A 25,878-nucleotide genomic window follows, 5' to 3' on the forward strand; every position below is an offset into this window, starting at 1 on the left:
CACGCTGCCTTGTGCCTGTCTTTGTGTAGATGTGTGTGTAGTGAGGCACGCTGCCCTGTCCCTGTGTAGATGTGTGTGTAGTGAGGCACGCTGCCTTGTACCTGTGTAGATGTGTGTGTAGTGAGGCACTCTGCGCTTTTCCTGTCTATGTGTAGATGTGTGTGTAGTGAGGCACGCTGCCCTGTCCCTGTGTAGATGTGTGTGTAGTGAGGCACTCTGCGCTGTCCCTGTCAGTGTAGATGTGTGTAGTTGAGGCACGCTGCCTTGTGCCTGACTTTGTGTAGATGTGTGTGTGTGTGTGTGTGTGTAGTGAGGCACGCTGCCCTGTCCCTGTGTAGATGTGTGTGCAGTGAGGCACGCTGCCCTGTCCCTGTGTAGATGTGTGTGTAGTGAGGCACGCTGCCTTGTGCCTGTCTTTGTGTAGATGTGTGTGTAGTGAGGCACGCTGCCCTGTCCCTGTGTAGATGTGTGTGTAGTGAGGCACGCTGCCTAGTGCCTGTCTATGTGTAGATGTGTGTGCAGTGAGGCACGCTGCCCTGTCTTTGTGTAGATGTGTGTGCAGTGAGGCACGCTGCCCTGTCTTTGTGTAAATGTGTGTGTAGTGAGGCACGCTGCCCTGTCCCTGTGTAGATGTGTGTGTAGTGAGGCACGCTGCCTTGTGCCTGTCTTTGTGTAGATGTGTGTGTAGTGAGGCACGCTGCCCTGTCTCTGTGTAGATGTGTGTGTAGTGAGGCACGCTGCCCTGTCCCTGTGTAGATGTGTGTGTAGTGAGGCACGCTGCCTTGTGCCTGTCCCTGTGTAGATGTGTGTGCAGTGAGGCACGCTGCCCTGTCCCTGTGTAGATGTGTGTGTAGTGAGGCACGCTGCCTTGTGCCTGTCTTTGTGTAGATGTGTGTGTAGTGAGGCACGCTGCCCTGTCCCTGTGTAGATGTGTGTGTAGTGAGGCACGCTGCCTTGTGCCTGTCTTTGTGTAGATGTGTGTGTAGTGAGGCACGCTGCCCTGTCTCTGTGTAGATGGGTGTGTAGTGAGGCACGCTGCCTTCTCCCTGTGTAGATGGGTGTGTAGTGAGGCACGCTGCCTTCTCCCTGTCCCTGTGTAGATGTGTGTGTAATGAGGCACGCTGCCTTGTCCCTGTCTTTATCCCGCTGCTGTCATCCTTTGTGTATCTTGTTCCCGCAGCCCGGATGGCAGTTACAGTATTGCCGGCTCTGCCAATGGCACCGTCTTCGTATGGAACGTACGGACTGGATTGCTGGAGCGGAGCCTAACTGGGGAGCACAGGTGGGGAACAATGTCAGGACAGAGCCACATCCCTCATTACAGACTAACACGTTCCACATCCACTGATCTGTTCTTATACATGTGACCTTTACTCACTGTAATTCCAGTCTGCACTTCTCTCCCCTCCTCATCTCGTCTCTCATTTTTTTTTATTTTATTTTAGGGTTAACAATTTTGCTTTTATTATTAATCAAAATGAAAAGAAGAACAAACAAATATTACAAATAAATATAAACAAAAACATTATAAATAATCCACATAGGTATAAAGATATACAGACAAAAAAATCATATTACATCACAGTATAAAGGACCTGATGATAATTCAATAATGTAATAGCGTCCGAAGATATTTTGACCTAGGTCAATTAACATAAGTTAATAACAAACATGTTATTACATGACATCATGTGGATACAGGAAAAAAAGAAATATAATAAAGAATAATAAATGAATGAATAAAAAACAATACAAAAATTAAAATGAAAAAGGTCTCTACTTAATGTCACAAAATGTATTTAAGAATATTGGTTTATGAGATCAATGTTCCAAACAACCATTACTAAATGAATATGTTCCCCCAATTAAGACATAAAAATTACAAATAATATTGAAAACAACTTATAAAGATTGTCTGGTAAGGAACCACGAGGAAGTTTCGAATAATGAATAATTTTATATGTTCTCGGGTCACAGAATACAAAGTTTCTATATAACGACCCCATTTACCATAGAAACGAGTGATGACCCCCCCCCTGTCTATATCGGATAATGTAACGTTTCTAAGAACAGTGGAGAGGAAACGTCCAGGATTTCAAAATAACTTTTTTAGCTACTGTAGTCACCAGGGTAACAAAAGGGATAATATCTCTATAAGAGGAATCTAAATCCCAGTTTATTAAAGTTACAAAAGAGCATAGCAAGAGGATCTTGTGGAACGTGTACCGGAATGATGGATGATATAAACGATGCTACTTTATCCCAATATTTCCGTATCTTTTGCATTCCCAGAATTGATGAAAAAAACTTGTTACATTGTGGTTACATTTTAAACATCCCCCATAGTCTCCCATTATCATGTATCTCCTCTGACCCTGTGATATGTAGGCTCTATGTAAGGGTCTATAATGCATCTCCTTGAAGTAGAGCTGAATGGAATATTGACATAGTTTTATCAAAATGTACAATTATATGTTTAGAGGACAGATCTGGGCCTAATTTGCCATTTGAAATTTAATTTATCCCAAAGTTTAATCGCTGTATTTTGCATTAAGTCAACAGTTAAGTAACAAGTTTTATACGGTATAGTTCCCATAGAGTGAATTAGAGTCATTGAAGGATCCTGGCCAGGGGAAGAGGAGACCCTGGCAGTCATAGATTGGATTAGATTTTGATCTTGCAAATACATAAATAAATGTGATTGCAGGAGAGGATATTTCTCAGATGGGAAATGTGCCGCCCCGGACCAAAAATATTACGTATTGCTGAAATACCTTTATTTCTCCATGTTATAAATACAGTCAGGTGCATAAATATTGGGACATTGACAGAATTGTCATATTTTGGCCTCTATTCACCACCACAATGGCTTTGAAATGAAACCATCAAGATGTGCTTTACCTGCAGACTTTCAGATTTAATTTGAGGGTAATTACATCCAAATCAGGTGAACGGTGTAGGAATTACAACGGTTTCTATATGTGCCTCCCACTTTTTAAGGGGCCAAAAGTAATGGGACAAACTAAACAATCCTAAATCTAACTTTCACTTTTTAATACTTTGTTGCAAATCCTTTGCAGGCAATTACAGCCTGAAGTCTGGAACGCATAGACATCACCAGACGCTGGGTTTCATCCCTGGTGATGCTCTGCCAGGCCTCTACTGCAAATGTCTTCAGTTCCTGCTTGTGTTTGGGGCATTTTCCCTTCAGTTTTGTCTTCATTAAGTGAAATGCATGCTCAATCCGATTCAGGTCAGGGGATTGACTTGGCCATTGCATAACATTCCACTTTTTAGCCTTAAAAAACTCTTTGGTTGCTTTTGCAGTATGCTTCGGGTCATTGTCCATCTGCACTGTGAAGCGCCGTCCAATGAGTTCTGAAGCATTTGACTGAATATGAGCATATAATATTGCCCGAAACACTTCAGTTTCTACTTCAGGGTCCATAGGGGGTCCACAGGGTTGACCTTGGGGTATAGGTTGGGAACCAAATCCGGGCACCACGCAGTTAAAGCTTTTAGCTCCCAGGATGCACTGGGTCCACTCTCCCTATAACCCCACCCCCAAGCCAGAGGCACCTCAGTTTAAGTTGGTGCCCGGCCGGAGTCGGGTCACCGTTAGCGCAGGGGGAGCTGATTAGCAGCCCCTAAGCTTATTTTATTTTTTTAGGGACAAAGTTTTTTTCATGGACTTTGGACTCTTCAGAGCGGCAGCGTCGGACTGTCCATAGGACGTCTAAGCTGCCGCTCCGTCACCCCGCTGGCGCTGAGACGCCAGTACAGATCTGGGGATCTCAGCGGGACCCCAGAGTCTGTACTAGCCGGACTCTGTGGGCGCCCAGGACTGCTGCCGGATCCACGGGGAGCAGGTAAGGTCGCGGATCACCGCTTGCGGTGATCCGCGCATTTCAAATGCAGTCCTGTGCCTCCGGTCTCAGGGGACAGACCGGAGGCGCCGGCAGTGGCGGCGGGCCCCCCATACCCCGTGTGTCCACTAGACCACCAGGGACTTAGCGATCGGTGCAGGGAGCCGGCGTCCCGGGGGTTAATAGCCGGCCAGGGGAGGCAGCCTTCCCTGTTACAGCGGCTCCTCCCCTCAGCTCAGCGCGCCTTTCAGTATCCATAGTCTGGCGTCGCTGAGCTGCTTCCTCCGCGGGCCACGCTTCCTCTGAGGTCTCCAGCGGCCATTTTATCTCTGTGGTGCAGCAGAAATCTCTCAGGATGTCAGTTGGTCCAGTCCCCCTGCGTACCTCACCATCAGGTCAGTGTACACAGCGCTGTAGCCTTCCCAGACACTGAATCTGGGCAGTTGAATGCAGTGTAATAGTGCAGTATATTATATGACATGTTTATGTATATATGTATATATCTGCATTGTATGTGACTTATGCTAGTGCTGACTGTCTGTACTTTATTCTCTCACCTGTCAGTGTATATCTATCCCTTTTCTTTATCTGCCCTAATACAGCTGTACTTAGGGTGGTTCTGAGACCTCACATTTATATACTTGTTAATATTTGTGTGGTTTGTCACATACTGTTGCGTGCTGCACGTTGCCATATTTTAGATGGAACTGTGTGTTGCATACGCTGAAAATGGGTCCCTGCAGCTAATTTTTGGCATCAGTCAGGACCAGTATAGTGCTGCTTAATATTTCCGCCAAGATTGGTCAGATATGTCTGACCAGGAGATAGAGCGTTATACTGCACCCATTTTTACTATCCTGCAAGTCATGTGCTGCAGGTGTTAGTGCGGAGGATTTGACTCATAAAGGGTTCTGTATGTGGCGTCATCTGGTGCTGGCCTCTTTCACGACCCCCTTGGGTGGTTTGTTTTCTCGGGATCCTATCAATTGCGGATCGCCGGGCGGGCCCCATTGTTGTACCTCACTTGGGGTTACTTCACCATACTGCCCTTTTCATCTCAGGGTATCTCGCAGCTTCTTGCACTCTTCCCCTGTGACACAGACTACCGCTCCCTGCAGGGGTTTTTCGCAGTATATGAATTCCCCCTGGTGCCACAATAGTCTGTCATTCCCCTTGCAGGGATTACCACAACAGCCACACTGGGTGGATGTCGTTTTCTACGAAACGCTAATTGGCGTGGTTGACGCCCTGTGGTTACTTCCCAGTTGTCTCTGCCGTGAACTGGGTACTGTTTGGGGCTCTTTCCCTCTTACACGGGGGGAAGCCTATTTCAGGTATTATTATCCCTGCTTTAGGGCTGGTAGCAGGTCCATTCTGGTTAGAGTGAATGTTGACCTGCACCTGTATCATACACCCCCCTGAGGTGACCCTCATGGCCTTCTGACTTTATCACACTATGGTGTTACAGTCCAGCTCTGGGGATTCTGAAGCAACCTTCAGCGACTCTTTGTCGGTGAAGTGGTCCTTCCACTTTGTGTACCTGTGTTCTCCGGTCTCCCTTCTTCCTCGAGGTCTTTGGAAGTGTTTTCAATCGAGACGGAGATGCTTTCCTGCTGGTGGCTCCTGATGGCCCCAGATGTCAGGGGTACTTGGATCTTCGGAGTCTCTACATCGATACTCCATCCCTGATGCTTCACTGCCCGGACCTGTCTCAGGGTCCTTGGTTTTGCCTTGGACCTGGGTCGTTTGTCTTTGACTGTGTCCTTACAGTGGTCTTACGGCTTCCCTGGCTTTGTCATCGTTGGAATGATTAGAGCACATGGATCAGCTTTTGCTGGGACCTACCACAAACTGTGGCAGCCATAAATCTTATGGTATTGTACCTGTCGATACAATCCTCCGGTGTCCAGGATTTCCAGATATTCTGGCATTCCTTCCGGCTGGCTTGGGTTTCACACTTGGCCTGGTCTTCCTGACAGTGCGGATCTCTACACTGTCAGTATGGTTAAGATATGGAATTGCTCCACTCTGGTATCCAGTTCATCCTTTGGAGTGTTTTCTTGATTATGCCTCCATTTGTCCTCCCTAGGGACTCCTTGGGAGTAAGTAGTGGTTCTTCGTTACCTCCGGGGACAGTCAATGGAACCGCTGGTTGTGATAGCCATTACATGGTCTATTGCTTAGGCTCTCTCTTTCTCTCAGGGTGTTTATATCAACCAGGAGAGTGTCTGAATTGGGAGCGTTCTCATGTGGCTCCCTCTTCTGGAGGGCATCATGTCAGGGTGGGAGTTGCTCTCGCCCTGTGTTTCTTCTTAGTGGTTTTCAGGTTCCATATTATTCTGGAACTTATGGTACGGCCATTCGGTCCCCAGTCCTCTCGGCTGGTGTGGCCTCTTTGACTGTGGTCTGGCCTCTTTGGATTTATGTGATCCGTTCAGGTTCCTTACGGAAATCGGACTCCTTATTGGTGGTCTGAGATTTCTGGTTTTCACAGGAAAGGATGGCTGGCCTATAACCAAATGTTGGCTGGATGGCCTCGTAGGTCTTCCTCAGGGGCCTACCCATGGGTAGGCCTTCCTGTTGTTGATGCTTGTTTTTTCTCGGGCCATGTGACCCTCGTGTGCGGCTCGCTGTGGCGCCTCGGCTGTTTTGCCTTACTAGGTGGCCACGTGGTCTTCTGTCCGCACCTTTTTAAGGTTCTAGGCATTGGTTTCCTTTGCCTCTCAGGATGCTTCCTTTTTGGCGACGGATTCTCCTCTCAGCACAGGAGCGTCCCCACCCTTGGTTGAACTGCTTTGGGACATCCCCAAGGTCAACCCTGTGGACCCCCTTTGGACCCTGAAGTAGAAAACAAGAGATATGGTAAGAACTTACCTTTGTTATCTCTGTTTCTACGAAGTCCATAGGGTCCACAGGGCGCCCGCCCTGACGCACCTGGCTTCATATGGGCTGTGTGGCTGGTCACCGGTTTTCCGTCTCCCATTTCGGTGAGTATGGTTATTGAGTGTTCCAGTTTTCTCTCTCTTTTTCTCTCCTCCTCCGGCCTTTGGCTACTTACAAACTGAGGTGCCTCTGGCTTGGGGGTGGGGTTATAGGGAGAGTGGACCCAGTGCATCCTGGGAGCTAAAAGCTTTAACTGCGTGGTGCCCGGATTTGGTTCCCAACCTATACCCCAAGGTCAACCCTGTGGACCCTATGGACTTCGTAGAAACAGAGATAACAAAGGTAAGTTCTTACCATATCTCTTGTTATTCATTCTGCTGCTTTTGTCAGCAGTCACATCATCAATAAATGCAAGGGAACCAGTTCCATTGGCAGCCATAAATGCCCACGCCATGACACTACCACCACCATGCTTCACTGATGAGGTGGCATGTTTTGGATCATGAGCAGTTCCTTTCCTTCTCCATACTCTTCTCTTCCCATCACTCTGGTACAAGTTGATCTTTGTCTCATCTGTCCATAGGATGTTGTTCCAGAACTGTAATGGCTTTTTTAGATGTTGTTTGGCAAACTCTAATCTAGTCTTCCTGTTTTTGTGGCTCACCAATGGTTTGCATCTTGTGGTGAACCCTCTATATTCACTCTTGTGAAGTCTTCTCTTGATTGTTGACTTTGACACATATACACCTACCTCCTGGAGAGTGTTCTTGATTTGGCCAACTGTTGTGAATGGGTTTTTCTTCACCAGGGAAATAATTCTTCTGTCATCCACCACAGTTGTTGTCCGTGGTCTTCCGGGTCTTTTGGTGTTGCTGAGCTCTCCGGTGCGTTCTTTCTTTTTAAGAATGTTCCAAACAGTTGATTTGGCCACACCTAATGTTTTTGCTATCTCTCTGATGGGTTTGTTTTGATTTTTCAGCCTAATGATGGCTTGCTCCACTGATAGTGACAGCTCTTTGGATCTCATATTGAGAGTCGACAGCAACTGATTCCAAATGTAAATCTCACACCTAGAATAAACTCCAGACCTTTTACCTGCTTAATTTCTAATGAAATAACGAGGGAATAGCCCACACCTGTCCATGAAATAGCTTTTGAGTTGGTAGTCCCATTACTTTTGGCCCCTTACAAAGTGGGAGGCACATATAGAAACCGTTGTAGTTCCTACACCGTTCACCTGATTTGGATGTAATTACCCTCAAATTAAATCTGAAAGTCTGCAGGTAAAGCACATCTTGTTTGTTTCATTTCAAAACCATTGTGGTGGTGAATAGAGGCCAAAATATGAAAATTCTGTCAATGTCCCAATATTTATGTACCTGACTGTATGTATGTATGTGTGTATATATGTGTGTGTATATATATATATATATATATATATATATTCTGTTCCAAAACCGATCTAGTATATAGCGAAGAAACGCTGCCTTAGTTTCTCAAGTCAGACACCCCCAAACCACCCTAGACAAGCGAAGCTTTATAAGAGCAATTTTAGTAATTTTCCCTTTCACAAAAATATTATAAATAATTGATCATAGTTATTATAGTCTGAGTTGGAGAGAGCAATAGGTAACACTTGGATAGTGTATGACATTTTAGGAAATTTTACACTCTTTAATAAAGCCCCCCTACCCAGTAAAGAGAGGTAATGGGACCATATATTCAATAGCTGGGAAATTTGTTTAAAAATGGGGGGGAAGATACATTTCATAAAGGTCATCTAGACGAGATGGGATGTGAACCTCTAAATACTGAGTATGAGGAGTGACTTGAAAAAAATTGGGTTACAGGAGGATTAATGTTGGAGACACAATGACCAGACAGAGGCATCACTTCCAATTTTTCACGATTAACCTTATAACCCGCAAATAAGGCCAAGTTTGATAATACAGTATGATCTATGATGACGGAAAGAGATATATCCGGTTTAGAAATTAATAACATTCTATATCTGCAGAGAGTTCAATTATGGTTTCAATAGTATCAATTATAATAATAGAAAATAATTTCTCTCTTTGTAAGACTATGGCAAAAGGCTCCAGGGACAGTGCAAACGAAAGAGGGGAAAGGAGGCACCCCTGTCTGGTGCCTCTATAAATTGGAAATGCAGGGGAAATATAACCTCCGCTTACTATCTGTGTTGTAGCTCATATATAAAGAGTGTTTAAAGTACAAACTGAACCTCGCTAGCGATTCAAACAGATGGTTCCAAGTAACAAGATCAAAAGCTTTTTCAGCATCTAAAGATAATACAATGGCGAGGTCAGGCGTTTCCAGGGATCTTACATTATGAAGTATAGAATGAATTTTCTGAATATTTGTGACAGAAGGACTATGCCGGATAAGCCAGTTTGATTTATTTATGTAACAATTTCAAAACAGCAGAAATAAAAAATGTAGCCAGGCAATGATTCCAAATAATATAATTGAAGACAGAGAGTAAAGGTCCCTCAATTTTGGAATGCAAAATACGATAACATTCGCTACTAAGGGGCCTTACCCACTGAGAGAGATGTAATCGCTTTAGAAAGATCAGATGGTGGAATAGGGGCCCTGAGTGTTTCTGTCTGATCTATAGAAATTTCGGGAAGGGAAATTATTTCTACAAAATTCCAACTCATTTCCTTTATTGAGAGGTTCTTGAGAGTAAAGATTCTCATAAATAAGCTTAAATGCTTCCTGTGTTTCGGGTCCTGAGGTGACGCTAGAACCATCTAAGTTTAAGAGCTTTACCTGAGGCGGAGCCCCTTTACCCACGAAGGAGAGTTGAAAGTAATCTCCCTGACTTATTACCTAGATGAAAATTATATTTGCTGTTTGATATATACGTTATTCAGCGATTTGTGTAAGCAAGGCATCAAATTGGATCTTCTATTGGAGAGAAGTAGATTTGAGATGAAGGTTAGAGGGGGAACATTTATAAGCTTGGTATGCTGTAGTTAAAGCTGATTCAGAAGTTTTATTTAATTAGATTTATTTTTATTGTATTGAGTCAGGTAAGAAATAATTGCGCCTCAAAGTACTGGCAAAATAATAGAGGGTCTATGATGTGTTCTTGATTAGTGAGCGCAAAATCACTCCAAGCAGATTCCAACATATATTACGAAATGGGACAAACGTAGATAAATATACTGGAAAGCGCCATAACTTATAGGGGTCCTGAAATAGATTAAATGAGAGGGTGACCCATATGAGAGCATGATCTGACAGGGAGAAGATAATCTGATATCAATAGATAGTCCATTCTGGATAGGATGTTATAGGCAGCAGAAAGACCCGTATATTGTCTGTCTGTGGGACGTAACACCCTGCACACATCGGTCGTACATAATTGTTTAGACAAAAGGGAATAGCAATAGGGATAAGGACGAAAAGACCTAGGAGTTTAAGATCACAGCTTCGCTTAAAATGGCTAGGAAAAGTCCGCACGAATGATCAATCGAGAATCTGTATGTGGGAGCAATAGGGGAAGCAAAGCTTGAAAAACTGCTTATTATACACATTGGGGGCATATAGGTCACATAAAATATAACGGGAGCCTTCAATAGACACATCCAGTAACATAAAACGTCTGCCTGGATCAGATACACTGAGGTGATGTATATAGTGTATAGTCTTACGCAATAATATTACTACTCCCCGAGCCCTTGAATTATAAGAGGTGAAAGAGAGGACCCGGAATTGGGACACATTAAGTTTATGAATCTCTTTGGGGATGAGACGAGTTTCCTGTAGTAATGAAATATCACAACACAGTTTCTGAAGATTTGTTTCCGCTTAATAGGTGAGATAATACCACCCACGTTCCACAAAATTCTCAACTAAATAAAAGTAAGATGGTCAATTGCATAATCCACATATAAGTATAAGTAATATAGTAGGCCCCAAAAATATATTTCCATAAACTATAATACTAACCTCAAAAAGTCCCCAAATAAAAACGAATAGATCTACAATTATATTTAATATATAGAGAGCCATAGCATAAATTCAAGACCCAAACAAAGATAAAAAAATTGGCAGCGGCTTGTCCTTTATCGTCAGCGGCTTGTCCTTTTATCGGCAGCGGCCTGTCCTTTTATCGGCAGCGGCCTGTCCTTTTATCGGCAGCGGCCTGTCCTTTTATCGGCAGCGGCCTGTCCTTTATCGGCAGCGGCCTGTCCTTTATCGGCAGCGGCCTGTCCTTTATCGGCAGCGGCCTGTCCTTTTATCGACACATCTGTACATGTTATCTGAGTGCTGGTAATGTCCTTATACCTGGCCTCACACATAGTTAATAGTACATACTGATTGATGTGTTTATACTTTGTGTCTTTGCTCCATAGTGCATCGGTGAACGCCGTGGCGTGGTCATTATCCGGGGATTACGTGGTCAGCGTGGATCGTGCGAAGAAAGCCGTACTCTGGACTCAATACTGAATCTCTATTCTATATTTCTACACACTACACCAACGAGGGACTTGGGCGCTGTGTTACAGAAAACAGATATAAGAAGATTGCGGCGTCCCGTAACTGCAGCATCTTTATCCGCCATTGTGCCTTTGAGAAGGGGCGTAACTGAACATTTGTAAGCCCCATGGCAGCATTTGTAAGCCCCATGGCAGCGTTTGTAAGAGCCCCCATGTAGTAGATAATATCTCTCATCCTCTGGCTTACTGACGCTCCCTCTACTGACAAGTCCGTGGCGTTTGTTAAAATAATCGGTGCTAACCAATCACAGTCTTCCTTTTCCCTATGATAGCAGACTGATCACTAGAGGGAGCTTCAGTAAGGTGGTCACAGTGAGACCTGTGTCTGCGGCTCCACTGCTGCTCCATAGGGCTGTGACCGTGGAGACTCCCCCATCTGGGGCGCACAGATCAGCTGCACTCCTGCATTTAACTCTTCACAACCTACTCAACCTCATGTGCCTCATCCAAAGGGAGCAATGTAATGTTTGCGTTTGATGTTCTTCAGTAGTTTTATGTCTTCAGAACCATCCGCTGCACATCGAGCTAATTTATTCCGGAGCCGGATTCTCTGTCGAGATAATTCTGTGAGCGGCCCTTGTTTCTGCTTGCACTGGGATTAGAGGGCCTGATTCAGACCCGGTCGCAAGCGCTGAGCGCTCGCAACCAGGTCGATGGTGGCCTACAGCGCATGCGCACGACGGAGCCGGCTCCGTTGTGCGCATGCGCGAGACCCGGCTAGCGACGGGCACTCCGTCACTGCGGGTCTCGCACCAAAGGGGGCGAGCGGTCGATGTTGAGTGACAGCTCGCCCCCTTTGGTGGGCGGGCCGAGGGGGTGGCTGCCCAAACGGAGGTGTTCCCATGAGAACGCCTACCATTTGGGGGCGGCCCCACTGACATCACCAGTGATGTCAGTGGAGAACTTCCGGCTCAATTTGAGCCAGAAGCTCTCTGGGGCTTGCGGCCACGAGACCCTACCACAAGGGTCTCGTCGCAAGCCCGATGGTCTTGACCATCGCGGCCATCATCATGGCTGCTCGCTATAGCTGTGGGTGGTCACCCACAGCTATGCGAGCGGCCAGGAGGCCGCACCAATAATAAAAAAAAACCGCCCTGATTCTGAGTGAGCGCTCTATCAGAGCGTCCGGCTCTGAATCAGGTCCGGAGTTCGTAACACGCGCAGCACTTACTAGACACATATAAGATACATATGTGATGTCCCAGCTCGCCGCATCACTAGTCGCTATACTGTGTCTATGACTAACGTGCGGAATGTGCTCTTCATTCTTACATTTTTTTTGCACCCACTGTTCTGCCGGTGCCGGGTTATTAATCTGTACACATGGGTGGAATCAAGTATTAAGTCCCATGTTACACTGGTGCTATTTGTAGATAAAAGACAATACATTTCCAATTGTCATTTTACCCCCAGAACAGGTGTCAGTATCCCCTTTTTTCTCCCCACCTTTCTATGACACCATCATACATTGCTAACTGTATTGTGTGTCAGGACAAGTCTGTTACTGCAGAAACCCCCTCCAGCTGCTGAGGGTCTGGGCTGCTTCATTCCCTGCACTGACATTGTATCTACGCTGCTTCTTCCTCTAAATGATCTATACACAAGCACACCGTGACCAACCTCGGTGTTATTGTTGTACACCACCCTATGTACATTAGGCCTGATTCAGGGCCGCTCGATGTTTCTGTTCTGTGCACGCGCAAGCCCCGGTGAGCGACTGAAGTTCAGTTGCTCCGGGGCTCGCTACAAGACGGGACGGCTGTGGATGGTGAGTGACAGCTCGCCCCGTTTTGTAGGCGGGGTGGGGGGTGCCTGCACAAACGCAGGCGTTCCCTTAGGAATGCCTGGCGTTTGCAGGAGGCCCTGCTGACATTAGTACTGATGTCAGTAGTGGACTTCCTGCTTTATTAGAGCAGGAAGTCCACTCGGCCTTGCAGTAGCCGAGACCCTACCATAGGGTCTCCTCGCAAGGCCGATGGTCGCGATTATCACGATGGTCTCCTGGCCGCTTGCACAAGCCATGGGAGGTCTCCCACAGTTTTCCGAGCGGCCGGCCGGCCAAAAAAAACAAACGCCCTGAATCAGAGCGAGCGCTCGCTAGCAGCGAGCGGCTCTGAATCAGGCCCATTGTGGCATCACATAAGTGTCACAGCCTCTGATTCATACTAACTACTCTCTGTTTAATGTGACGGTATCCTGTGACACCGCCAAAATCCCCTGATCTATACCGGTACGCAGAATCTTACATTGTACATAACGGGCCTGTGATTATCACCCAGTGCAGCTCCCTATATGGTTCATTTACTCATGCTGGAGATTGGCGTAATACCGGATGTCTCACCCAGAAAAGTGCCACATTGCCCAGCGGTATCAGCTTGTGAGATGATGTTATAGGAACAGTCCAATATGGCTTCATGCTGACTTAGTGCCATGTTACATTCCACTGCGACGTGCCACACATAACGTGCCTTGTGCCATAGAGCGCTTTACGGATGTATCCATTTATTTGTGGATTAGGAGCAGATTGGGAGGTATTTATTAATGTTTAAGTTAAGGCTGCTCCCAGGAATGACTTCCTAATGCCAGATTAATCATAGTAATGTATTCTGGTTATATAAGAGGAAGGTCGTTTATCGCATGCATTTATTATTGTGCCACTGTATCAGATCTGCCTCTGATGGATGATACATTGCTACAGTATTTTACGCTGTTCATGCTGAAATATCTGTTTTTTGGTTATAATTTCTCACTTTTTCTTTCCCAATCTCTAACATTAGGATGAGGGTCCAATCCCTTCCCCTGTCATTACTGAGGGGGTCCAATCCCTTCCCCTGTCATTACTGAGGGGGTCCAATCCCTTCCCCTGTCATTACTGAGGGGGTCCAATCCCTTCCCCTGTCATTACTGAGGGGGTCCAATCCCTTCCTAGGTCTCATTACTGAGGGGGTCCAATCCCTTCCTAGGTCTCATTACTGAGGGGGTCCAATCCCTTCCTAGGTCTCATTACTGAGGGGGTCCAATCCCTTCCTAGGTCTCATTACTGAGGGGGTCCAATCCCTTCCTAGGTCTCATTACTGAGGGGGTCCAATCCCTTCCTAGGTCTCATTACTGAGGGGGTCCAATCCCTTCCCCTGTCATTACTGAGGGGGTCCAATCCCTTCCCCTGTCATTACTGAGGGGGTCTAATCTCTTCCTCTGTGTCATTACAAAGGGCGTCCATTCCCTTGTGCTTTGTCATTACGGAGGGGGTCTAATCTCTTCCCCTGAGTCATTATGGAGGGGTCTCATCTTCTCCCTGGTGTATAGCATTACGGAGATGGGCCCACTTTCTCCCTGGTCTCTAGAATTACGAAAGGGGTTCCATCTTCTCTTCCGTGTCTAGCATTATGGAGGGGAACTCATCTTTACTCTGGCGTATAGCATTATGGTGGGGGTCCCACCCTCTCCCTGGTGTCTAGAATTGCAGATGGGGGATATCCTTAGAACCTGGACTGTAATGGCGGAGATTGGGAACCTCTGCCCTAGAGAATAAGAGATGGAACCTTTCATAACTAGCCATGTTGGCTATGTTCCATTTCCCCAGCACCTTGTAAAACGCTTCGGTGTCACATAATACAGCGTTTCCTCTCACGTTTACTGTCACTTTATGCAGAAAAATATGTTGATATAGGGCCTGATTCAGCGAGGATCGCAACTGCGAATTTTATAGCGATTACGCACGCAGTCTCATTGCGATACTATGCTAATCCACTGAGATTGCTATGTTGTTGCAGCTCAACATGAGGACGCCTACTTTACCTTACATCCATAATACTTAGCAAGACTGCGAAACCATCGGTAACAGTGAGTACCAACGCAGCCTCAGGCACATTTGTAGAAAGCTCTGACCTTACTCAGGAATTACTAATCTTGTCGCACGCAGTGAGTATACAAGTTGTGTATGGCATCGCAGTGTATGCACGTGCCTGAAATGGTGTTCAAACGCACTGGCACGCCTGCGTTTCGCCGACCAACCCCCTGTAACCACCCCCAAATGGTACTTCCTGTCAATCACTCTGCGATGGGTGTGCGTAGTCACTGCAATGAATACGGAATTGGTATGTAATACCGACAGACGGAATCTAGACGCTCAGAATCCCGTCAGAATTGACATACCGACACTTGGTGGTCGGTATGTTAACCCCCCCACCCTGGTGCCTAAACCTAACCTCCCCCCTAGGGCCTGAATCTAACCTCTCCCTCTCTGCACCCTAAACCTAATCCTCCCTTCCCCCCAGAACCTAACCCTCACCCCCACCCCGCTACTTACCTTCGACATCCCGGCGGTCGGGGTGACGGGATTCTGGCCGCCATCGGTAAGGTAAGCGTCGCCATTCAGACCACTGCGATGCTGAACACATACCATACGTACGCATGCGCAGATTGTGATGGTTGGCCGATTGCGTGCGTAATCGCAGTTGCGATCCTTGCTGAATGAGGCCCATAGTGAATGTCTTAGTTCTCTGTGTGTATAACTGTCTCATACAATTGCTGGCTAATTGTAATGCGTCTATAACCTGTAATTGTCCTTTATTATATATCTGAATGTTTTGGATTATTTTATCTTAATATTTCAAAGAAAAATAAACTAAGTAAGATGTTATTTTGCCCCTGAGTTTGCTGACTGACTGTGACATTCCCCTTTTATACAGACGCCCGGTACAGGTTAGAAGAGTCTTCATACTGTATTATGGTATTATTACGTGTCAGTATGTTTTATTTTTTTTTTACAATAAAGGAGAAATCGCATTTTGTTACTTGTTTGTCAAAATAAAGATTATAACTGACCTGGCGTATATAAGGAAAAGAATTCATAGCGGTATATGGTGATACATACAGTCATTATTTTACGCTGGAACAGGAGACTCTTACTAAAGTCTATCGGTTCCTGATGTCCAGTGTGGGATGAGTCCCAATGGTTACACAAACCGTAGCACGCCGGTGCAAGTTTGCCCAAAGTCTATTTATTACACTGAGAAGGTGATGTGATTACCACATGGTGACCAGGACACTTCAACGCTCGAAGATTCAATAACGACTTTCTCCAACCACAGTCATTGGCTGAGCACAGCGACATCGCACGTTTGTGTACGATATCCTGATGTTCTGAGACCCTCTCCTCTTATGTGTATTGTGTGGGGGGGTATATAAGAAGGGAACGCAATGTCCTGTCTGCAGACCGCTTCCTGCCCATCTAACGTGTCTATTACAAGGAATGAAACCATTGGGGTACGAGCCTTCTCCACCAGTCAGCAGATGCTACAAACTAAACTTTTCTGTTCCTTTTATCAACGCAGCAATAATCTGTATTCCCCGAGCTCTCTGATATGTGTCATTATTGTCCCAGAACTGTCCTTTATATCACATACAGTCTGTATCCTACTCCTGTTACATACATCTAAGGGACATACTCAGAATATGCCGGCATCTCACACAAGCTAATTAGTGCACTCAGCGTCTCCTGCACTGGTTATGGCCGTAGTCTCCTTACTGGTCTCCCCCTAATCTGACCGTCACCTCTACATTCTGTCCTGAATGCAGCAGCTAAACTCCTTTTCTTCAGGGTCCACAGGCACGTACCTTGGGGTATGTAATTGGAGCGATCCAATGCACCAAACATACAGCTGTGGAGCTCCCAGCATGCACTGGTCCTCCCTATATACCCCACCCTCAGCCACAGACATTCCGTTTTTTTGTTAGGTGCGCGGCAAGACCCGTGGCACCTGTTACACAGCGGCACTGCCTAGGCACTCCCAGGCTTTTTTTATTTTATGATTTACCTTAGTTTTTGAATTTCAGAGTCTAGCGGTAGCTGGCGCCGATAATGACGCATGTACCGTGACTCCTACCTCCGCCGACGCCGAAACACCTGTACCGCTATATGCCCTGAGGTTTTCGGCAGGCCTCAGTGTGGCTTAGCGGTGGCTTTTGCTTATGTCCGGGCTGCAGTTGGATCACGGAGATGTCAGGTAAGCGATTCCTCACAAGGTATCGTGCGCGGCAGGCCTGGCCTCCGGTGTAGAGACACATCGGAGGTGGCTACGTGTGAAGGCCTCGTGTAACGTGTCCTCACTAGGGCGGCTGGGACCATAATGTCTGTCGCTGGGGACGGGTGGTAAGACGCACTAGTCAACGTCTTACTACTGTGAGGTCAGCATATCCGGCCGTCAAAATCGCAGCCTAGGGGAGATATGCGCTCCCCGGCCGCTCCTCCCCCCAGACGCAACGGGTACAGATTCCCGCATCTGGTTACTATATCTGACCATCTCGTGTATGAGACGCTCGCAGTTAGCGTTTGTGTGTGTACTGCTGAAGCTGTTGGTCTCAGAGGTTTGGTCTGTCTCTGTATACCTCTCCCTTGGGTCTGGTATATAGCACTCTACAGTCTACCATTACCCCTCCGGGGCTGGCTAATTGATTCAGAGTCCATTTGCAATAACAACTGTGCGTATGTATACACTGTATGTGACTGTAATGCTAGCTGCTGTATATATACACTGTATGTGACTGTAATGCTAGCTGCTGTATGTATACACTGTATGTGACTGTAATGCTAGCTGCTGTATGTATACACTGTATGTGACTGTAATGCTAGCTGCTGTATATATACACTGTATGTGACTGTATGATAGCTGCTGTATATATACACTGTGTGACTGTAATGCTAGCTGCTGTATGTATACACTGTATGTGACTGTAATGCTAGCTGCTGTATATATACACTGTATGTGACTGTAATGCTAGCTGCTGTATATATACACTGTGACTAATGATAGCTGCTGTATGTATACACTGTATGTGATTGTAATGCTAGCTGCTGTATATATACACTGTATGTGACTGGATGATAGCTGCTGTATGTATACACTGTATGTGACTGTAATGCTAGCTGCTGTATGTATATATACTCTGTATGTGACTGTAATGCTAGCTGCTGTATGTATATATACTCTGTATGTGACTGTAATGCTAGCTGCTGTATGTATACACTGTATGTGACTGTAATGCTAGCTGCTGTATATATACACTGTATGTGACTGTATGATAGCTGCTGTATGTATACACTTTATGTGACTGTAATGCTAGCTGCTGTATATATACACTGTATGTGACTGTATGATAGCTGCTGTATATATACACTGTATGTGACTGTATGATAGCTGCTGTATGTATACACTTTATGTGACTGTAATGCTAGCTGCTGTATATATACACTGTATGTGACTGTATGATAGCTGCTGTATGTATACACTGTATGTGACTGTAATGCTAGCTGCTGTATATATACACTGTATGTGACTGTATGATAGCTGCTGTATGTATACACTGTATGTGACTGTAATGCTAGCTGCTGTATGTATACACTGTATGTGACTGTAATGCTAGCTGCTGTATATATACACTGTATGTGACTATAATGCTAGCTGCTGTATATATACACTGTATGTGACTGTAATGCTAGCTGCTGTATATACACTGTATGTGACTGTAATGCTAGCTGCTGTATGTATACACTGTATGTGACTGTAATGCTAGCTGCTGTATGTATACACTGTATGTGACTGTAATGCTAGCTGCTGTATGTATACACTGTATGTGACTGTAACGCTAGCTGCTGTATGTATACACTGTATGTGACTGTAATGCTAGCTGCTGTATGTATACACTGTATGTGACTGTAATGCTAGCTGCTGTATGTATACACTGTATGTGACTGTAATGCTAGCTGCTGTATATATGCACTGTATGTGACTGTAATGCTAGCTGCTGTATATATACACTGTATATGTGACTGTAATGCTAGCTGCTGTATATATACACTGTATGTGGCTGTAACGCTAGCTGCTGTATGTATACACTGTATGTGACTGTAATGCTAGCTGCTGTATATATACACTGTATGTGACTGTAACGCTAGCTGCTGTATGTATACACTGTATGTGACTGTAATGCTAGCTGCTGTATATATACACTGTGTATGTGACTGTAATGCTAGCTGCTGTATGTATACACTGTATGTGACTAATGCTAGCTGCTGTATGTATACACTGTATGTGACTATAATGCTAGCTGCTGTATATATACACTGTATGTGACTGTAATGCTAGCTGCTGTATATATACACTGTATGTGACTGTAATGCTAGCTGCTGTATGTATACACTGTATGTGACTGTAACGCTAGCTGCTGTATGTATACACTGTATGTGACTGTAATGCTAGCTGCTGTATATATACACTGTGTATGTGACTGTAATGCTAGCTGCTGTATGTATACACTGTATGTGACTGTAACGCTAGCTGCTGTATGTATACACTGTATGTGACTGTAATGCTAGCTGCTGTATATATACACTGTATGTGACTGTAATGCTAGCTGCTGTATATATACACTGTATGTGACTGTAATGCTAGCTGCTGTATGTATACACTGTATGTGACTGTAACGCTAGCTGCTGTATATATACACTGTATGTGACTGTAACGCTAGCTGCTGTATATATACACTGTATGTGACTGTAACGCTAGCTGCTGTATATATACACTGTATGTGACTGTAACGCTAGCTGCTGTATGTATACACTGTATGTGACTAATGCTAGCTGCTGTATGTATACACTGTATGTGACTGTAATGCTAGCTGCTGTATATATACACTGTATGTGACTGTAATGCTAGCTGCTGTATATATACACTGTATGTGACTGTAATGCTAGCTGCTGTATATATACTGTATGTGACTGTAATGCTAGCTGCTGTATGTATACACTGTATGTGACTGTAATGCTAGCTGCTGTATATATACACTGTATGTGACTGTATGATAGCTGCTGTATGTATACACTGTATGTGACTGTAATGCTAGCTGCTGTATGTATACACTGTATGTGACTGTAATGCTAGCTGCTGTATGTATACACTGTATGTGACTGTAATGCTAGCTGCTGTATATATACACTGTATGTGACTGTAATGATAGCTGCTGTATGTATACACTGTATGTGACTGTAATGCTAGCTGCTGTATGTATACACTGTATGTGACTGTAATGCTAGCTGCTGTATGTATACACTGTATGTGACTGTAATGCTAGCTGCTGTATGTATACACTGTATGTGACTGTAATGTTAGCTGCTGTATATATACACTGTATGTGACTGTATGATAGCTGCTGTATGTATACACTGTATGTGACTGTAATGCTAGCTGCTGTATGTATATATACTCTGTATGTGACTGTAATGCTAGCTGCTGTATGTATATATACTCTGTATGTGACTGTAATGCTAGCTGCTGTATGTATACACTGTATGTGACTGTAATGCTAGCTGCTGTATATATACACTGTATGTGACTGTATGATAGCTGCTGTATGTATACACTTTATGTGACTGTAATGCTAGCTGCTGTATATATACACTGTATGTGACTGTATGATAGCTGCTGTATATATACACTGTATGTGACTGTATGATAGCTGCTGTATGTATACACTTTATGTGACTGTAATGCTAGCTGCTGTATATATACACTGTATGTGACTGTATGATAGCTGCTGTATGTATACACTGTATGTGACTGTAATGCTAGCTGCTGTATATATACACTGTATGTGACTGTATGATAGCTGCTGTATGTATACACTGTATGTGACTGTAATGCTAGCTGCTGTATATATACACTGTATGTGACTATAATGCTAGCTGCTGTATATATACACTGTATGTGACTGTAATGCTAGCTGCTGTATATACACTGTATGTGACTGTAATGCTAGCTGCTGTATGTATACACTGTATGTGACTGTAATGCTAGCTGCTGTATGTATACACTGTATGTGACTGTAATGCTAGCTGCTGTATATATACACTGTATGTGACTGTAATGCTAGCTGCTGTATGTATACACTGTATGTGACTGTAATGCTAGCTGCTGTATGTATACACTGTATGTGACTGTAATGCTAGCTGCTGTATGTATGCACTGTATGTGACTGTAATGCTAGCTGCTGTATATATACACTGTATATGTGACTGTAATGCTAGCTGCTGTATATATACACTGTATGTGGCTGTAACGCTAGCTGCTGTATGTATACACTGTATGTGACTGTAATGCTAGCTGCTGTATATATACACTGTATGTGACTGTAATGCTAGCTGCTGTATATATACACTGTATGTGACTGTAATGCTAGCTGCTGTATGTATACACTGTATGTGACTGTAACGCTAGCTGCTGTATGTATACACTGTATGTGACTGTAATGCTAGCTGCTGTATATATACACTGTGTATGTGACTGTAATGCTAGCTGCTGTATGTATACACTGTATGTGACTGTAACGCTAGCTGCTGTATGTATACACTGTATGTGACTGTAACGCTAGCTGCTGTATGTATACACTGTATGTGACTGTAATGCTAGCTGCTGTATATATACACTGTATGTGACTGTAATGCTAGCTGCTGTATATATACACTGTATGTGACTGTAACGCTAGCTGCTGTATGTATACACTGTATGTGACTGTAACGCTAGCTGCTGTATATATACACTGTATGTGACTGTAACGCTAGCTGCTGTATATATACACTGTATGTGACTGTAACGCTAGCTGCTGTATATATACACTGTATGTGACTGTAACGCTAGCTGCTGTATGTATACACTGTATGTGACTAATGCTAGCTGCTGTATGTATACACTGTATGTGACTGTAATGCTAGCTGCTGTATATATACACTGTATGTGACTGTAATGCTAGCTGCTGTATATATACTGTATGTGACTGTAATGCTAGCTGCTGTATGTATACACTGTATGTGACTGTAATGCTAGCTGCTGTATGTATACACTGTATGTGACTGTATGATAGCTGCTGTATGTATACACTGTATGTGACTGTAATGCTAGCTGCTGTATGTATACACTGTATGTGATTGTAATGCTAGCTGCTGTATGTATACACTGTATGTGACTGTAATGCTAGCTGCTGTATGTATACACTGTATGTGACTGTAATGCTAGCTGCTGTATATATACACTGTATGTGACTGTAATGCTAGCTGCTGTATGTATACACTGTATGTGACTGTAATGCTAGCTGCTGTATGTATACACTGTATGTGACTGTAATGCTAGCTGCTGTATGTATACACTGTATGTGACTGTAATGCTAGCTGCTGTATGTATACACTGTATGTGACTGTAATGCTAGCTGCTGTATGTATACACTGTATGTGACTGTAACGCTAGCTGCTGTATGTATACACTGTATGTGACTGTAACGCTAGCTGCTGTATGTATACACTGTATGTGACTGTAACGCTAGCTGCTGTATGTATACACTGTGTATGTGACTGTAACGCTAGCTGCTGTATGTATACACTGTATGTGACTGTAACGCTAGCTGCTGTATGTATACACTGTATGTGACTGTAATGCTAGCTGCTGTATATATACACTGTATGTGACTGTAATGCTAGCTGCTGTATATATACACTGTATGTGACTGTAACGCTAGCTGCTGTATGTATACACTGTATGTGACTGTAACGCTAGCTGCTGTATGTATACACTGTATGTGACTGTAATGCTAGCTGCTGTATATATACACTGTGTATGTGACTGTAATGCTAGCCGCTGTATGTATACACTGTATGTGACTGTAATGCTAGCTGCTGTATGTATACACTGTATGTGACTGTAATGCTAGCTGCTGTATGTATACACTGTATGTGACTGTAATGCTAGCTGCTGTATATATACACTGTATGTGACTGTAACGCTAGCTGCTGTATGTATACACTGTATGTGACTGTAACGCTAGCTGCTGTATATATACACTGTATGTGACTGTAACGCTAGCTGCTGTATATATACACTGTATGTGACTGTAACGCTAGCTGCTGTATATATACACTGTATGTGACTGTAACGCTAGCTGCTGTATGTATACACTGTATGTGACTAATGCTAGCTGCTGTATGTATACACTGTATGTGACTGTAATGCTAGCTGCTGTATATATACACTGTATGTGACTGTAATGCTAGCTGCTGTATATATACACTGTATGTGACTGTAATGCTAGCTGCTGTATATATACTGTATGTGACTGTAATGCTAGCTGCTGTATATATACACTGTATGTGACTGTAATGCTAGCTGCTGTATGTATACACTGTATGTGACTGTAATGCTAGCTGCTGTATGTATACACTGTATGTGACTGTAATGCTAGCTGCTGTATATATACACTGTATGTGACTGTATGATAGCTGCTGTATGTATACACTGTATGTGACTGTAATGCTAGCTGCTGTATGTATACACTGTATGTGACTGTAATGCTAGCTGCTGTATGTATACACTGTATGTGACTGTAATGCTAGCTGCTGTATATATACACTGTATGTGACTGTAATGATAGCTGCTGTATGTATACACTGTATGTGACTGTAATGCTAGCTGCTGTATGTATACACTGTATGTGACTGTAATGCTAGCTGCTGTATGTATACACTGTATGTGACTGTAATGCTAGCTGCTGTATGTATACACTGTATGTGACTGTAATGTTAGCTGCTGTATATATACACTGTATGTGACTGTATGATAGCTGCTGTATGTATACACTGTATGTGACTGTAATGCTAGCTGCTGTATGTATATATACTCTGTATGTGACTGTAATGCTAGCTGCTGTATGTATATATACTCTGTATGTGACTGTAATGCTAGCTGCTGTATGTATACACTGTATGTGACTGTAATGCTAGCTGCTGTATGTATACACTGTATGTGACTGTATGATAGCTGCTGTATGTATACACTTTATGTGACTGTAATGCTAGCTGCTGTATATATACACTGTATGTGACTGTATGATAGCTGCTGTATATATACACTGTATGTGACTGTATGATAGCTGCTGTATGTATACACTTTATGTGACTGTAATGCTAGCTGCTGTATATATACACTGTATGTGACTGTATGATAGCTGCTGTATGTATACACTGTATGTGACTGTAATGCTAGCTGCTGTATATATACACTGTATGTGACTGTATGATAGCTGCTGTATGTATACACTGTATGTGACTGTAATGCTAGCTGCTGTATATATACACTGTATGTGACTATAATGCTAGCTGCTGTATATATACACTGTATGTGACTGTAATGCTAGCTGCTGTATATACACTGTATGTGACTGTAATGCTAGCTGCTGTATGTATACACTGTATGTGACTGTAATGCTAGCTGCTGTATGTATACACTGTATGTGACTGTAATGCTAGCTGCTGTATATATACACTGTATGTGACTGTAATGCTAGCTGCTGTATGTATACACTGTATGTGACTGTAATGCTAGCTGCTGTATGTATACACTGTATGTGACTGTAATGCTAGCTGCTGTATGTATGCACTGTATGTGACTGTAATGCTAGCTGCTGTATATATACACTGTATATGTGACTGTAATGCTAGCTGCTGTATATATACACTGTATGTGGCTGTAACGCTAGCTGCTGTATGTATACACTGTATGTGACTGTAATGCTAGCTGCTGTATATATACACTGTATGTGACTGTAATGCTAGCTGCTGTATATATACACTGTATGTGACTGTAATGCTAGCTGCTGTATGTATACACTGTATGTGACTGTAACGCTAGCTGCTGTATGTATACACTGTATGTGACTGTAATGCTAGCTGCTGTATATATACACTGTGTATGTGACTGTAATGCTAGCTGCTGTATGTATACACTGTATGTGACTGTAATGCTAGCTGCTGTATGTATACACTGTATGTGACTGTAACGCTAGCTGCTGTATGTATACACTGTATGTGACTGTAATGCTAGCTGCTGTATATATACACTGTATGTGACTGTAATGCTAGCTGCTGTATATATACACTGTATGTGACTGTAACGCTAGCTGCTGTATGTATACACTGTATGTGACTGTAACGCTAGCTGCTGTATATATACACTGTATGTGACTGTAACGCTAGCTGCTGTATATATACACTGTATGTGACTGTAACGCTAGCTGCTGTATATATACACTGTATGTGACTGTAACGCTAGCTGCTGTATGTATACACTGTATGTGACTAATGCTAGCTGCTGTATGTATACACTGTATGTGACTGTAATGCTAGCTGCTGTATATATACACTGTATGTGACTGTAATGCTAGCTGCTGTATATATACTGTATGTGACTGTAATGCTAGCTGCTGTATGTATACACTGTATGTGACTGTAATGCTAGCTGCTGTATGTATACACTGTATGTGACTGTATGATAGCTGCTGTATGTATACACTGTATGTGACTGTAATGCTAGCTGCTGTATGTATACACTGTATGTGACTGTAATGCTAGCTGCTGTATGTATACACTGTATGTGACTGTAATGCTAGCTGCTGTATGTATACACTGTATGTGACTGTAATGCTAGCTGCTGTATATATACACTGTATGTGACTGTAATGATAGCTGCTGTATGTATACACTGTATGTGACTGTAATGCTA

General features: G+C 43.8%; 1 protein-coding gene across 2 annotated transcripts in view; it reads left to right on the forward strand.

Annotated features, from left to right (window-relative positions):
* LOC148453972 (protein Atg16l2-like) overlaps positions 1 to 16,060 on the forward strand; it is a 68,833-nt gene extending 52,773 nt beyond the window's left edge. For both annotated transcript variants that reach the window (XM_088461435.1, XM_088461436.1), the window contains 2 exons: positions 1,181 to 1,282; positions 11,135 to 16,060. In XM_088461435.1, coding sequence (XP_088317561.1) covers positions 1,181 to 1,282; positions 11,135 to 11,228 — 196 coding nt within the window. In that variant the 3' untranslated portion in view covers positions 11,229 to 16,060. The remainder of the gene's footprint in view (positions 1 to 1,180; positions 1,283 to 11,134) is intronic.
* The last annotated feature ends 9,818 nt before the right edge of the window (positions 16,061 to 25,878 follow it).

This window comes from Taudactylus pleione, unplaced genomic scaffold (assembly GCF_031769625.1).
Source record: "Taudactylus pleione unplaced genomic scaffold, aTauple2 ptg001047l, whole genome shotgun sequence".
NCBI lineage: Eukaryota > Metazoa > Chordata > Amphibia > Anura > Myobatrachidae > Taudactylus > Taudactylus pleione.